The 17,112-nt window shown below is 38.4% G+C and overlaps 1 protein-coding gene across 11 annotated transcripts in view; it reads left to right on the forward strand.

Annotated features, from left to right (window-relative positions):
* Positions 1-17,112, forward strand: part of Slc4a10 (solute carrier family 4 member 10) — a 287,257-nt gene that overhangs the window by 150,341 nt on the left and 119,804 nt on the right. For all 11 annotated transcript variants that reach the window (XR_009593862.1, XR_009593863.1, XM_060390263.1 and 8 more), the window contains exon 4: positions 11,386-11,524. Coding sequence is in view for 9 of the 11 variants with exons in the window: in XM_060390263.1 (XP_060246246.1) it covers positions 11,386-11,524 (139 nt within the window). In the remaining 2 variants the exon portion in view is untranslated. The remainder of the gene's footprint in view (positions 1-11,385; positions 11,525-17,112) is intronic.

The following is a 17,112-nucleotide window of genomic DNA, read 5'->3' on the forward strand; positions in this document are numbered from 1 at the left end:
TATTTTGATGGGAATTGCATTGAATCTGTAGATTGCTTTTGTTAAGATGGCTATTTTTACTATGTTAATCCTCCCAATCCATGAGCATGGGAGATCTTTCCATCTTCTGATATCTTCTTCAATTTCTTTCTTCAGAGACTTGAAGTTTTTCTCATGCAGGTCTTTCACTTGCTTGGTTAGAGTTACACCACGATACTTTATATTATTTGTGGTTATTGTGAAGGGTGATGTTTCTCTAATTTCTTTCTCAGTCTGTTTATTGCTTGTATACATGAGGGTTACTGACTTTTTGAGTTAATTTTGTATCTAGCCACTTTGCTGAAGGAGTTTATTATCTGTTGGAGTTCCCTAGTAGAATTTTTGGGGCCACTTATGTTCACTTTACATATTTAACTAAGAGTTCATAATGTTATTTTAATATCAGATATTCTAGAAATATGAGTAATAGAATCTCATTGTTTTAATTTATATTTCACTATAAATAATGGAGTTGGGGAATTGTATGTGCTTTTTGGATAGCTTCCTATATGAAGTGACTACCTGAGTTAAGTTTGTTTGTTGTTGTTTTGGTCTTTTGAGAAAGGGTTTATTTGTGTAGACTTGCCTGTGCTAGACTTGTTTTGTAGACCAGACTGGCCTCAAACTCACAGAGATCACTTCTGCCTCCTAAGTGTTGGGTTTAAAGGCATGCACCACTAAAAAAGTTGTATGTTTTGTAATTAATTTTGTTTATGATTTGTGGAATATTTGTATATTATGAATATATTTCCTTTGTTGATTTTGCATATTCCAAATATCTTCTAAAATTGGGATTAATATTTTCATCATCTTGTAACGTTTTCTTTTTCATATCTAATTTTATTAATTTGTATCTCCTTTCTCTATCTTCTGGTTAATTTGCCTAGGGGTTTGTCAATCTTGTTGATTTTTTTTAAAGAACCAATTCTTTGTTTCATTGATTATTTTAGTTGTTTTCGTGTTTTGTTCTGTTTGTTTTTATTTCATTGACTTCAATCCTGAGTCTCATTTCTTGCATGTTTCTTGATTATTTCTCTTTTTGGTATTATTACTTGTAGTTCTAATGAGATATTTCCATTGTGAGTTGTGAACTCTTTTCTTAGAATTACCTTCATTATGTCTCATAGGTTTAAGGACGTATTTTCATTTTCATTCATTTCTCAAAAATTTTAAGTTTCCTTTGTTACTTTTGTCTTCATATGCATTTCATTCAGTATTGGGTTGTTCAGTTTTCACGAGGCTGTGAACTGTCTGTTGTTTCTATTGTTTTTGATATCTAGATCTAATTCTTGGTTCTCAGATAAGATGCGGAGTGTTATTTCACAACTGAGACTTGTGTTGTGTCCAAGTATATAGTCAATTTTGAAGATAGTTTCATGAACTGATGGGAAGAAAGTGTTTGTGTTTGGCTTAAATAGGTGTCTGGAGGTCTGTTTGGTTTATGATGTTATTTAATTGCAACATTTCTCTGTCTGAGTGTTCTGTGTGTTGGTGTGGGGTATTTAAGTAACCTCCTATAACTGTGAGAGTCTACTCATGAATTAAGGTGTAGTAGTATTTCTTTTATGAATTTTGGTGTTCTTGTGTTTGGTTGATAAATGACTGGAATTGCATTATCCTCTTGGGTGGCATTTTTGTTTTCTAAGTGCAGAGTGCCTTCTCTATCACTTCTGATTTCAATTTGAAGTCTATTTAATCACACAGTAAAATGGTTGTACTCGTTTGTTTCTTGAGTTTGTTTGCTTGGAATAGCTTTCTTCATCCTTTTATTCTGATTTAATATATATCCTTGGTGGTGAAGTATGTTTCTTGGATGCAGCAGAAAGATGGATCATGTTTTCCAACTCAGTCTATTAATCTGTTTCTTTTTATTGAGGGATTGAAACTATTAATATTGAGAGTTACTGGTGAAAACAGGAAACAGGACAGGAGGCTACCACAGAGGGCCTCTGAAAGACTCTACTCAGAAGTTTTTTGTTTTGTTTTGTTTGTTTTAATTTATTTATTTTTTATGTTAATCACAGATTATTTACTTTGTATCCCAGCTGTAGCCCCTCCCCTTTTCCCTCCCAATCCCACCCTCCCTCGCTCATTTTCTCCCTGCCCCTTTCCAAGTCCACTAACAGGGGAGGACCTCCTCCCCTTCCATCTGACCCTAGCTTATCAGGTCTCTTCAGGACTAACTGGCTGCAATGTCTTCTTCTGTGGCCTAGCAAGGCTGCTCCTCCCTTGGGAGGGGGGTGTCGAAGAGCTCGCCGTTGAGTTCATGTCAGAAATAGTCCCTGTTCCCCTTATTAGAGAACCCATTTGGAGCAGCAGTTTATCAAAGCAGATGCTGAAGCACATAACCGAACTTTGGGCAGAGTGTAGGGAATCTTAAGAAAGAAGGGGGAGATAGAAAGACCTGGAGGGAACAGGAGCTCTACAAGGAGAGCAAAAGAACCAGAAAATCTGGACCCAGGGCTCTTCTCTGAGACTGATACTCCAACCAGGGACCATGCATGGAGATAATCTAGAACCCCTGCACAGATGTAGACCATGGAAGCTCAGTCTCCAAGTGGGTTTCCTAGTAAGGGGAACAGGGACCATCTCTGACATGAATTCATGGGCTGGCTCTTTGATCACCTCCATCTGAGTTGGAAGCAGCCTTACCAGGCCAAGAGAAAGACAGTGCAGGCAGTCCAGATGAGATCTGATAGGCTAGTGTCAGATGGAAGAGGAGGGGGACCTCCCATATCAGTGGACTTGTAGTGGGGCATGGGAGGAGATGAGGGAGAGAGGGTGGGATTGGGAGGAAATGAGAGAAGGGGCTACAGCTGGGATACAAAGTGAATCAACTGTAATTAATTTTAAAAAAGAAAAAGAAAATTTTTTTTATAATTTAAAAAGTTTAAAAAAAAGAAAGTTACTGGTGAGCAGTGTTTATTGATCCCTGTTAGTTTCTTGCTATGATTTGGCTTTTCACCCTTTTCATTAATATTTTAGTATTATCTATTCTTTGTGTCTTTTGGGAGTGTTTAACCTCTTCAGACTAAAATTTTCCTTTTAACACCATTTGTAGAGTTGGGTTACTAGATAGAATTGCATAGAACTTGTGGGATTTTTTTTTCTTTTTTTTGTTGATTGTTATTGATAGTTTTGCTAAGTGTAGTAGTCTGGTCCAACATCTCTGGTCTCTCAGAGCTTATATAATATTCATCCATCCAGGCCCTTCTGGCTTTCAGAGTCTCCGCTGAGAAATCATGTGTTATCCCAAGGGATCTACTTTTATATGTTGTTTATTGTTTTTCTTTTGCTGCTTTTAATATCCTCTCTTTGTTCTGAATAGTTAGTATTTTGACAGTTATATGTTGTGGGGAATTTCTTTTCTGATCCTGTTTATTTTGTATTCTGTGTGCTTCTTGTACTTTGATAAGCAAACTCTTTTAGATTGTTGAAATTTTCTTCTATGATTTTGTTAGAAATATATATGCCTTTGACTGGCTTTCTTCTTCTATCCTTATTACTTGTAAACTTGGTTTTTACATAGTGTCCTAGATTTTAAAACCATTTGTAGAGTTTCTAGATTTTGTATGCTCAGATTTTTTTAGATTTAACATTATCTTTGACTGAGATATCTGTTTCTTCTACTTTGTCTTTCGTATCTGAGATTTTTCTCCTCTATGTCTGTTGGTGGAGTTTACTTCTGAGGTTTATGTTAAAAATCCTATACGTTGTCACCTAATTTTATTTCAGTTTTTGTTTTCTTTAGTGATTTTATTTCTTTGTCAAGTTCTACTTTTGTATCTTGAACTGTTTGTTATTTTATTCATTAAGGCATTTATTCATGGCCTCTTTTTTTGTCCTTTAACATATTCATAATTGCAGTTTTGAAGTCCTTGTCTTGTAATTTAGCTATATTGCATTTCTCAGGGCCTACTGCAATAGAGGCACTGTTATGCCCAAGTCTCAGGGACCCAAAGATCACCAGGGAGCCAATTCCGATGCAAATGCAATTCTGATGCAGTAGGGTCTTTTTATTACAAGCTCTTGCTTGGGCCTATATTCTCACAGATGCAGAGGTTGATTGTAGAGCCCAGAGCTCAGGGGGAGAATGATTTTTATTTAGGGTCACAGCAAGATAAATTGGGAAAGTCCAGCTAGACTTGTTTTGCGATTGACTGACATTTAGCAAATATTGGGTGCCCAGTGGAAATTGTTTGCACAGAGGACCAAGCCAAACCGTGATTGTTTTACTCATCCTATTGTAAAGAGCATCTGGGTAAAGTCCAGGTTTTTACTGATTAGCTGTTGCTAGTGGTGATGGTTAAATATTACTAGATTTTCTCCAGGCTATTCTTGGGTAGGGGACTTCATTGTCTTCTTTCTGAAATTGGTTACCTATGACCTAGTTTCTGGGACTGGTGGCTTTGGGGGTGTGGCAGGGTTCAGGCCTGGTTCTTTCAGCACATTGTCTTGCTTTTCACATTTATACTTTTGCTTTGCTGTCTACGCATCTGGAGTTAAGATGTTTGAGATATTTCTTGATAGTGATCCTGTTCTTTTTCTTGTTGAGTGGATGCAGTCTATTCTTTGGATGCTGTTGCCAGTCTCTGGATCTTAGGACAAGTGTGATGGCTGTTGGGTTCCTGGTAGAGAGTTCTTCTGAGTCCCCAGTTCAGTGCAGCCACTGGAGGTTCCTGGTAGAAAGTGTTTCTGTGTGTTGGTAGCTGACACAAAGGAAGAGAGATGCACTAGAAGAAAAGCCTGATGAGGGCTTTCGGGAAGATCTAAAATGGGTCTCTACAGAGAGGCAGCGTTCCATGGAAATGGAGGTAGGGTGGGAGGAAGGTTCCTACAAGCTGGCCGCAATAGGACACAGAATAAGTTTGGAGACAGTAATGAAGGTGTTGGGGGGACCTTGATCCATGTTTTAATCCTCTTAACGGTATGTTTCCAGATTCCATGACAGACTACTCAGAGGACAAGATCTTATTCTTTAGGCAAATTTCTCTGTTGTCATTTTCACTTCCACTGCATGTTTTAGTAAATATAAACACAGTTGTTTTTTTGGTCACAGTGTATATCACAGTAGCTTATGATTTCAGAGGCTACCAAAAAAATCAATAAAATGCCAATCACTTAAGGAAAATATTTATATTATCTAAGAGTATGATTTTATATAATATATATCATACTACTTTAAAGTATCTAGTTTCAGCAGATAAAAACAGGCATTGGACAACACATTTGAATTGGAAAATTTCTATTTGAACATAATCCAAATATTTTTGAAGATGTTAACATATTGCTGGATGTTCATGAAAAGACTTCGATGAGTAGAACATAATACCCATAAAATCATTTTTGTTTTTCAGAATTAAAAGTAGAGACAAGAAGTCATATGTTAATTTGAACCCAAGTAAAATGTCTCCTTCATTAGATAGATTATACTCATTTAGTAAATTGATATTTTCTATGCTATTGTTATTATTGTATATTAGAAAAGTCTTTTGAACACCCACTCTCCTATTTTCCTATTTCACACTCTCAAGTCCCCTTTATTCTTTTTTTTTTTAAGATTTGTTTATTATTTATACAGCATTCTGCCTGCATGTGTGTCTGTGAACCAGAAGAGGGCACCAGATCTCACTATAGATGGCTGTGGTTGCTGGGAACTGAACTCAGAACCTTTGGAAGAAAAAAGCCAGTGTTCTTAATCTCTGAGCCATCTCTCCAGCCTCCCCCCTTTATTCTTAAGTATGAGGATTGTATTTCTTGCTTATTTTGTGACTTGTGAATCAGCTTGATGCTTTATATGGGGAAACACAAAGAATTTTCAAGTTCAAGTCTCATGTCGATAGCAATTAAATTTTTAGAGATTGGATACGTTTATTATCCATCTACCCACATTGTAGATAAATGGTAAGCTGAAATAATTAGAACCGCTGAAAGGAAAAAAATGTTTTAGACCTATTCAGAATATGGCAATGTTAGGCACACCTGCTGCGATGTCTGGTGCAGCTGGAAGGTTGAATTGGCTCCTTTATACAACAAAAAAACCCAGCTGTGCTGCCTTCCCTACACTTACACAAATAAAATATGGAACTGTTTCCTTAGCGTAACCATGGAATTACAATTTATGTAATGTTTATAGTTACTCAACGTATTGTTTATTCTAAAACAATAGCAAACCAATTAGAAATAATTTATTTGATGAGATCAGATTGGAAAACATAAGATAACTGCCTCTGAGATAGTATGCTTTTCAAATATGATAGCATCAGATTCTTTTTTTTTTTTTTGAACTTTTTAATTTTATTTCTGTCTTTTTTTTTTTTTTCAATGCAGTTTATTCAGGAACATTGAACAATCCTCGGACCCCGGGGAAAGCCAGCCCACAGCTTAAATAGCCTCTGGGTAGCCAACCCAGGCGTGCCACGGGGGCAATGCAGATAGGTCCACATACATGGAAGCAAGCCGGATCCTCGGCCTTAGCCAAATGTGGAATTGTTCCTGACAGAGAGCACTCACCATCGGGAAGGTGGAAGGCGGAAACCAGCTCCATCTTTAAGGCATAGCATTCCGCAGCTCTCTACAGTTCCCCCTTTTTGTTTTAGATGCATCAGGCAAGAGTAGAGGTCTGATCTCTGATATTAGAAATAAATTGGGACTTTGTACAGATGTTCATTTAGGTGTCATCCACCCAAAGAGCATCAGACCCGTCCGATACCTTTTTCTCAGAGGCGGGACCTGGGGCATCAACCCGCATGCAATCAGACATGCTCTTCTCTGGGTCCAAAGCGGCTGACCCTGAGTGCAGTGCTTAGCCTCGCATCCTGAGCGTATCATTTTAGCTTTTTATGGTATCCAACCATGCTTGGGGAGACTGTCCTGCTTCAATGGCTGTAAAGGTCTGAATGATCATGGCTGCATCACACTGTTGTGAGACTCTAATCTTGCATATATACCACAGGCAAACCAAGGAGACCAACACCAGAAGGCCTGCTAACACTCCCATGCCCGCCCATTCCTTCAGATGATTCATGGCTGCAGCAATCCATGTTGATAATCCTGTGGCTAGTCCTGCGTCCACTCTGGTAGAATTTACTGTGACAATGGCCACTCTCAGCTGCTCCATCGTAGTATCGAATCTCAGATAAAGTAGTTAAGAAATCCAAGTGGCACACCATTTAGTGTATCTTTTTTTTAAAGAAATTTATGAGTCTCGTTTTCAGAAAACACGCGTCATTGACTAAGTTAGCAGGTTCCTTTGAAGAAGTAGTGAACTATGAGATTTAGCTACCAACTCAGTTATTGCCCTTCTGATATGTAATGTAGTTTTCTGGTTGTTAAAAATATATTCTAGTAATATGCTGATATATTCTAATATATACACTAATATACTAATATATTCTAGTAATACTAAGCAGCATTATCATTAATATCTACAAAGAGAGTAGCTTGCCAATGTCCAAAACTAACATCCATAAAAGTAGTTTCTTTTTCTAATTTATTATATTTTGAATATGTAAACTATATCTGACATTTTGCTGAACCTTGTAGAGAATAATGAACACATAAATAAAGATATGAATATTTTGTAGTTCTCTTGAGATCTACATTTTTAACACCAATTAACATCAGTGCTTTATTGACTATATAGTGATACTGACAAGTGATAGAATTTGAAAGTACATGACCCACAGGATTTAATACAATAAAATCAGTTTTGTTTATTTTTCTCTTTTTATAGACTTACTATAACCAACTACTATAGTCAATGAAATATAAAGAGTTTAAAGGCTAATATTTCATGAATACCCTGAGCCAATGTGGTGGTAACATCTATAATTCTAATGCTTGGGAGACTGAAGCAGGAATCAGAAAGTCTAGTCTCATGTAACAGAATCAGAAAGTACAGAACTAGGGTTGACCATGAAGTTTTCCCCTTTCTACAGCTAGAGCTGGTGTAGATAGGAGCCTATTGAAAGAGAAGAGAAGTTGCTTTAAATTTTTCTACCTTGAACACTCTTTCCTTACTTCAAATACCCTATCATCTTCCGATCAGTTTTTGATTCCTGCAGATTTGTAGGATAGGAAATAAGTCCAGCTCATTAGAACAAAGAAGCAGGAACGTTCTTTCTAAACTGATGTTGTTACAAAATTATGCTATATTTTCTAGGTTTAGCAAAAAGAAAAAAATCTGAGTTTGTTCAGTCTTTCCTAGAGAATCTGTTACCAGATTCTTTCCACTTTAACATGCATTCGTCTTTATCCTCCAGTCATTCTGTTCTAGGAGCAAATTTTTCTCTCAGAGCTTTCCCCATTGTTTTTCATCAGCCTATTTATTATATGAGATCTAAGCCAGACCCACATTTCATGAACTTTTTTGTCAATACCTCCTACCTCTGTCTTATTTTGCCCATCTGTGAAACACCTATACAAGTTCATTGACCTGAAAAATTCTGGGAGCTCATTTGTTCAAAACAGTGGTCTGAAATATCAGCAACTAGGTGGACCTCATGTTTTTACAGGCAGGATTTTAATCCAGGCTTTTTAGGAGAATTGCAGGCCCCCTGGTACCCTTGGGGTTCTACTCAATTGGTTTGAGGAAAAGGCAGACAACACCTTTGCTCTTCTTTGTTTAGGGAGAAGGAATTTGAGACTCATAGCACAGGTCTATCTGGAGAAATATGTTAGAATACATGTGTGCTGTCTGCTTTTGTTGTTACCTTTGACTCAGTGTGTATGAAGGTAAAGTGTTAAGCACCTAAGTTTTCGGGGACACAGCTTAGAAATTCTTCATATTGTCTTACACCCTCTTTGGAGCAAAATATTTGTCAGTCGGTGGGTTTAGTTGAAAATTTATTGTATCACTACATTACCTATAATTAATATTAAGCAATCATTCTAGTTCATTTGTGCTACACTCAAATAATATGAAAAAAAATGTTAAAGTCCAACCAAAATAAAAACAATGTTGAGATTGAAGGAGCCTGAAGACATGAATTTGAAGCATAATTACCCATCTTGTTATCATTTCATTATATCATAAATAAGACAGTGCCAATTAAGGAATGTTTAGAAGGTCTTATGCAGTTATATAGATAGACAAAAGAGCAATACAGCAGGAATACATACTAACATTTCCCATGAGCCAGACAGGCTCCTCATTCTTGGGTGCTCCTTCCTAGGAAGGGCCCTAAGCATTTTCCCATGCAACTTGGGAAGGCTGGCTTGTGTTTCTTGGCTTGTCGGTCCCAAAAACTGACTTTATCCCACCATGGCTGCTGCTAGAATCTGCCTCTTAGCGATGACAGGCTCTGGACCAGCACTGTGTCCTTTGTTTTCCCATCAGCTGTGTTAGGCCCAAAGGGGGGGACCCTAACTTCCCTAGGAGGATGGAGAGAACTCAGGAGATCAATCATCGATGCAATAGTAAGAGGTTTAATTAGCCATCGTACGATGGGGCTGCCTCCCACAAAACCCAGTGAGGAACAGCTAGGAGAATCAGGAATCTGAGGTTTTTAAAGGAAGGAGCACGGGAATCACGGAGGTTGCGAGCTTGGCGACACTGGATTGGGTAGTTGACTTTTAAAATGATTGGTTCATTTTAGGCGCCAAGTCATCCCACCCCGATCTGGGTTGGGGAGCTATGACATCTGGACCGGTTACTAAGCAACGTTATCTCGTACTGCAGATCTGGACACTCCTCCATAGCGGGAGGAGACCTTTTGCATTCCCTTGCAATGGGTCTTGTCTCCATTTATCCGCTCCTCCTCCTGCCTTCTGCAAAAGTGCTGGGAGAATTTAGTTTAACATGGGGTATAGAGTTTATAAAGAAACCTGTAAAGCTAGCCTGTTCCTTTCAGCCGCCCCGGATTCTGAAAGGACCACAGATTGGATAAAACATTTCATCCTCAGCACAGTCCACACTCCACACACTAGGGGATAGCTCTTCACCTCTTAATCTTTCCTTCCTTGAACTTTTGCTCAGAATTTAAAGCCTTCCAGAAACTTACTAATGGGATATGTTGGCTTTCTGTTAATTTTCTGCCTGAGAATTCCTACTGGGCACAAATCTTTTGTTAACATCAGCTGTGTGGTTTAGTACCTTATGAATTTGCTTTCTGTGCCAGTTTTTGTGATGCCAGTCTGCCAAAGCCTCTTCTACTACATAAAGATCATGTCCCTGCACAGAGCTCAGCAAAACAGTTCCAAATTAGTTCCAAGGGCTCCGATGAATTGACGTTTTTCTTAACTTTCCTGTGAGTTCAGTCTTATATGGTCCAGTGATTCAAATACAGCCGTCACATACCCAGTTTTCTCAGTAATGCCTGACATTGCTATTGAACTAGACATCAAACATCACCACTTGCATATACCTGTTTTATTCAGTAATGTATGCCTTTTCTCTTAAATTAGACACCAACACTGTCTACCCAATGCCTAGTCTCTTCTGTAATGCTTGTCTTTATCATGTGGTACTTGTTCTTTATGGGGGATTTCAGAAGGAGATAACCAAGAGTTCTTAATGGCTTGTATATCAAAGAATGGTGCCCCTTGCTTTGCCTCAAGTAATGCAGCCTGTGTTTCTAGGAGGGATGGATAGGTGGTTATTTTACTCATTTTTTTTTTTCAGTTCCTCTATTCTATTCCCATCTGTGATATCCCTTACCTTCATCAGCTATGCTGTGACTGATCTTTCATTTCTTCAATAGTATTTCCTAACTCAAGCAATTCAATAACTGTCTATTTCCTGTTTACTGTAGTTTCATGTAATGATCCATTAATCTCATATTAAGACTGTTAATTGCATGTCTACCTTGCTCTTTTCCTCCTTACATTCCTATTTTTTCCATAGTTTGAAAGGCTTTAGACAGGGATTTTTAGCACATATTTAGTTTGGATCATTCAATTTGTGCAGTTTTTATAGTCTGTAGAATACAGGCCTTCTATTTGTTTCCACAAAGTTATGCCTAAATATTCGATATTTTGAATCCATTGTAATTTTTATTATGAAATTATGTACTCTAGTGTGTAAGACAGATCTAAGTGTGAACCTGTATCTGTAACCTTGCTGTTTGTGTCTCTGGTTCTTTCCTTCCTTTTTAGGTTTCATAGGATATTTTCTTTGTAGATAAATTAGGTCATTCTGTGCTATACCGACAATTTCATTTCTCCATACACAGGATTTCTATGTACATACAATTGCATATTAATGGTTCCAAATTATATTCAACAGTAGTGTGTTGAGATTAGTTGAATGCTCTGGTGAGAAAGACAAGGGGTGTGAGACTGGCGTTGTGTTGAAGGTATTGGCTGGGGCATTAAAAACTTGTAGCTATGATAAACAAATGTCCTTCTGTATGATTTTTTTCTTAGATACCCCATCACAGCGGGTGCAGTTTATTCTTGGAACTGAGGATGATGACGAGGAGCACATTCCTCATGACCTTTTCACAGAACTGGATGAAATTTGCTGGCGTGAAGGGGAAGATGCAGAGTGGCGAGAAACAGCTAGGTAAAGATCTGGGTTGAGGAGTGAAAGAATATTTTTTTAATTAGGTCATTAGAAGAAAAGAGTCCCAGGATAATCGTTCTGTAAGCACTGAGGGTCTCTGCAGCTTTTTGAATTTACTCATCTGGCTTGGGCAGACGCTATAATAGGATATGGGTCAGAATGAAGTCTGAAGGCAGCAATTAAACAGTGACACAGAGCTGGCTACAGCTGCAGTCTTGAAGATACAGTGGCAGGCTCTGATCTGTGTACCATTAACAAAACAATGGAAATCAAAAGTCATTTGTTTCTCTTTTCAGCTGCTGACTTACACCCAAATTGGTGTTATCTTGTGGTAATTTCACTGTGGGCTTTTCTTTTTTTTTTTTTTTTGGAAGGAAAGAACATGAAAAGAGGATTTAGTTATAGTCTTCAATTTTATGTAGTATTTGGTAAGGAATAAAAATATTTTAGGTTGTTTTTCTAGGATAAGAATTCATTAAATTGAATGTTTTTATAAAAATGTCTCTTAAAATGCTTTTTCTATCATTTATAATCAATATTTTGGTGGTGCCATATAATTTATAGAGTACTGTAAAAATCAATGAATTGAATTTTATATCTTTTACTAGTTTTTGCTCATTTATCCATTTATTTAGTAATCATTTATGGAATATCAATTAAATGATATCTAGGACAGCAGCAGCAAAGCCGTTAGATCCTGCCCTCAATATTCTTTGTCTAGTTTAGACAAAACCATAAAGTTGTAAACGTTGTTAGTGAATGCTGTGACTTAGGTAGACATAGTAACCGAGACAACTAGCCTTGTCCTCTGTGTACTTCCCAAATTCTATATGAATATGACTCTCCTAAGGTTTATCTAAAAATTTAAATTTTGAATACATTAGGCATAGAGCCTTAAGTTCCGCATTTGTGTATCAGCAACATATATTTATGCATCTTTTAAATGACCTAATTGCTATATAACTGAACTTTATTTAGCCAATCTTGATAGAGACTCAGGGTTGTTTTTTTCTTAAGTTTCTGAAGTGATTATTTCTTTATCAAGCTTCCATTTGATGCCATGTCAAAAGCTTTTGATGTTCTCAGTAGTAAGATCATTTAGCAAGAGTAACTGACACTGGGTCAGAATAACTTCACAGGACAGATGATTCTTTTTTTTAATTTAATTTAATTTAATTTTATTTTATTAACTACACTTTATTCAGTTTGTATGCCCCCATAAGCCCCTCCCTCCTCCCCTCCCAGTCCCACCCTTCCTCCCCCTTCTTCACGCATGCCCCTCTCCAAAGTCCACAGATAAGGGAGGTCCTCCTCTCCTTCCTTCTGATCTTAATCTATCAGATCACATCAGGAGTGGCTTCATTGTCATCTTCTGTGGCCTGGTAAGGCTGCTCCCCCCTCAGGGGGAGGTGATCAAAGAACAGGCCAATCAGTTTATGTCAGAGGCAGTCCCTCTTCCCATTACTATGTAACCCACTTGGACACTAAACTACCATGAGCTACATCTATGCAAGGGTTCTAGGTTATCTCCATGCATGGTACTCGGTTGGAGTATGAGTCTCTGGGAAGACCCCTGTGTTCAAATTTTCTGGTTCTGTTGCTCTCCTTGTGGGGTTCCTGCCCTCTCCAGATCTTACTATTTCCCACTTCTTACATAAGATTCCATGCACAACAGTTGGCCATAAGTCTCAGCGTCTGCTTTGATAGTCTGCAGGGCAGAGCCTTTCAGAGACCCTCTGTGGCAGGTTTCTAGGTTGTTTCCTGTTTTCTTCTTCTTCTGATGTCCATCCTCTTTGCCTTTTGGGATGGGGATTGAGCATTTTAGTCAAGATCCTCTCTCGTAAGCCGACTTTTTTTTTCTTTTTTACTTTTAATTTAATATATTTTGAGATTTTCATTCATTTCATCCCCCCTTTTCATTCCAACTCCTCTCCTGTCCTCCCCTCTCTCATCATACCCTCTACAAAGACACACAAACAAACAAACACACACACACACACACGTGCACACTACTAAGGCCCTTTAGTCTTCCTTATATATGCCTATGAATTAGAACTATTTTGAGATTTCATCTTATCCTTGTCAAAAATGGCAGAGATAAGTAAACATCTGGCAAAAAATGCTGATGAGAATGGATGAGAAGTAAAAGGGAAAGGGACCCCCCCCGTTCATTGTTGGTGCAAGCTGGTTTAGTCTCTCTCTCTCTCTCTCTCTCTCTCTCTCTCTCTCTCTCTCACACACACACACACACACTGCATTATATTCCTATATACATAAATACAAATAAATGCAAGCTGGGCCGTCTGTATGTTACTTATAATGCAACACCAATTAATGAAAAAGAGGCCATGATCTTGAAAGAGAACAAGAAGGGCATTTGGAAGGCTCTGGAGAGAGGAAAATATGCTATTTTGAATGAGAATTGTGTCCCAATAGGCTCATGTAAATGAATATTTGATTTTCAGTTAGTGGAAATGTGTGAGAAGGATTAAGAGGTTTGGCCTTCTTGGAGGAAATGTGTCACCGTGGGTGGGCTTTGAGCCTTCAAAAGCTCACACCAGGCCCTATGTATCACTCTCTCTTGTGGATATAAGGGCTTAAAGTTCTCAGCTACAGCTCTAGTATCATGTAGTCTGCTTCCTGCCCCAATGATCATGACTGGACTTAGCCTCTAAAGCTCTGTGCAAGGCCCCAATTAGATGTTTTCTCCTGCAAGAATTTTCTTGGTCATGTTATCTCTTCACAGCAATAGCACAACAGTTAAGAAAAAAGGGAAGGGGGAATGATGGAATTACATCATAACCTCAAAAAAGAAAAGAAATGATTTTTAAAAAGCTGAAAGTAGGTTTTCCATATAGCTGAGCTGTATCCTTCCTGAGCTGACTTTTGATAGTTGAGTTGGGAGTTAACCAAGCATAAAAGTAGAAGAGTTGGTACATCGGCAGACAGAGAGAATGTGCTGGAGCCTACAGTACAGAGGTTATTGTTTTGTTCATCTGTGTTATTGATGAATGAATGATAATGAATATAATGAGCAATCCTGTCCCATTTAAAGCTTATTGGGTATTTTTTGAGTAGTCTATGTGGATCATTTTATTTAAAAACATTGAAGTAATCTATTTTTTGAGACAGTGGTCTCTGTGTAGGCCTGGCTGTCTTGGAATCTGCTTTGTTGACCAGACTGGCCTCAAACTCAGATACACCTACATCTGCTTCCCAAATGCTGAAATTAAAGGGTGTGCCACCATCCCTGGCTGCACTAAAGTAATTTAAAAGAAAAAAATATTTTCTAGGCAATTCCTGCTAACATAACAAATAAGCAAGCAAAACCCAAAAACTTCTAATATTTGAAGATTTCAAAATGAATGAAATAGTAGACAAAATCATTTTTCTATCTTATTGATACCTCTTTTTTTTTTCAAACAACTTTTTTCTTTTTTTTTAAGTTTTCTTTTTTTATTTTATTATTATTTTTTTTATCAGTTACATTTTATTAACTCTGTATCCCAGCCGTGTCCCACTACCTCATTCCCTCCCAGTCCCTCCCTCCCTCCCTCATCTCCACCATGCCCCTTTCCAAGTCCCCTGATAGGGGGGACCTCCTCCCCATTCATCTGATCCTGTTTTATCAGGTATCTTCAGGACTGGCTGCAAAGCCCTCCTCTGTGGCCTAACAGGACTGCTCCTCCCTTCGGGGGTGGGGAGACCAAAGAGCCAGTCATTGAGTTCCTGTTAGAAATAGTCCTTGTTCCCCTCACTTTGGGAAACCAATTGGTTACTGAGCTACCACAGGCTACGTCTGAGCGGAGGTTCTAGGTTATATCCATACATGGTCCTTGGTTGTCAGTCTCAGAAAAGACCCTGTGCCCAGATATATTTGGTCCTTGTGGAGCTCCTATCCTTTCCCCATCAGACTAACTCCCCTTCTTTCTTATGATTCCCTGTACTCTGCCAAAGGTTTGGTCATGAGTCTTTGCTTTGAAAACACTGCTAGTTAGAGTCAAGATCATTCTGAGTGAAATATCCCAGAAGGAGAAAGACAAACATGGGATATACTCACTCATATAGACCTATAAGATATGATAAACATAATGAAATCTATACACCTAAAAAAGATAATCAATTGGGCTGACATGGGGTAAGATGATCAATCCTTGTTTAGAAAGACAGATGGGATGTGCATTGAACGTATGACAGGAGTCTACTGAGCGCATCTGAAAGATACCTCTTTTTTCAAAGGGGTATCACTATTAAGAATTCCTTATGAATCTTCCAGCCAAAATTTAATATATATGATTTCCCCCTTTTCAATTTATATTATATAGCATTTACCTTGATTTTCTTTCATATACTTATAATTTTTCTATATTAGCCTGATAAATTTTTATACTACTTTTTTAATTAAGGCATTAAAATAAATGAATGAAATTAATTTAGCCAGGCTGGATAGATGTTCATGTTTGTCTTTTTTACTCAATAAGATTGTTATTATGATTACTTAACACATATATTCTAGCATTACAGTGTAGTTACTTATGTAGACTAAATCTATTCCCCTAAAGAAGATAAACAAGAAAGAGGACCCAGGGTAGGATGATCAATCCTCACTTAGAAAGACAAATGGGATGGACATTGAATGTAGGAGCAAACAAGTAACAGGACAGGAGCCTACCACAGAGAGCCTCTGAAAGACTCTACCTAGCAGTATATCAAAGCAGATATTAAGACTCATAACCAAACCTTTGGCAGAGTGCAGGGAATCAAAAAAAGGGCGGGAGGAGGGGAGTTAATATGACCTGGAGAGGACAGGAGTTCCACAAGGACCAAATATATCTGGGCACAGGGGTCTTTTATGAGACCGTTTCTCCAAACAAGGACCATGTACAGATGCAACCTAGAGCCTCTGCTCAGATGTAGCCCTTGGTAGCTCAGTATCCAAGTGGGTACCCTAATAAGGAGAACAGGGACTGTTTCTGACATGAACTCAATGGCAGGCTCTTTGACCTCCCCCCCCCCGCCCCTCCTAGGGAGGAGCAGCCCTGCTAAGCCACAGAGGAGGACTTTGCAGCCAGTCCTGAAGACACCTGATAAACCAGTATCAGACGGAAGGGGAGGAGGCTCTCCCCTATCAGTGGACTTGGAAAGGAGCAGGGAGGAGATGAGGGTGGGAGGGTGGGATTGGGAGGGAATGAAGGAGTGGGATACAGCAGGGATACAAAGTTAACAAACTGTAACTAATATTTAAAAATAAAAATAATAAAAAAGATTCCTTTGTAGGACTTTTTGTGGTGTCCTTGATCCGCCCCCTCTATCCTTCCACTCTCTCTTTTATAGCACTCCCCGAGCTCAGCCCATGCTTGGTCTTGGGTCTCTGCCTCTCTCTCCATCAGCTGCTAGAGGAAGCCTCTCAGAAGATAGTTATGCTAGACTTCTGTCTGCAAGCATAGCAGAGTATCAATAGTGCCAGTGGTCTGCCCTCTGTCTCCAGCTGGGCCAGCCACTGGTTTGCCGTTCTCTTAATCTCTGTGCCATCTTTGCCCCATGCTTCTTGTAGACAAGACACATTTTGGGTTGAAGGTTTTATGTAT

The sequence above is a fragment of the Meriones unguiculatus genome, chromosome 8 (genome assembly GCF_030254825.1).
Source record: "Meriones unguiculatus strain TT.TT164.6M chromosome 8, Bangor_MerUng_6.1, whole genome shotgun sequence".
NCBI classification, from domain to species: Eukaryota; Metazoa; Chordata; class Mammalia; order Rodentia; family Muridae; genus Meriones; species Meriones unguiculatus.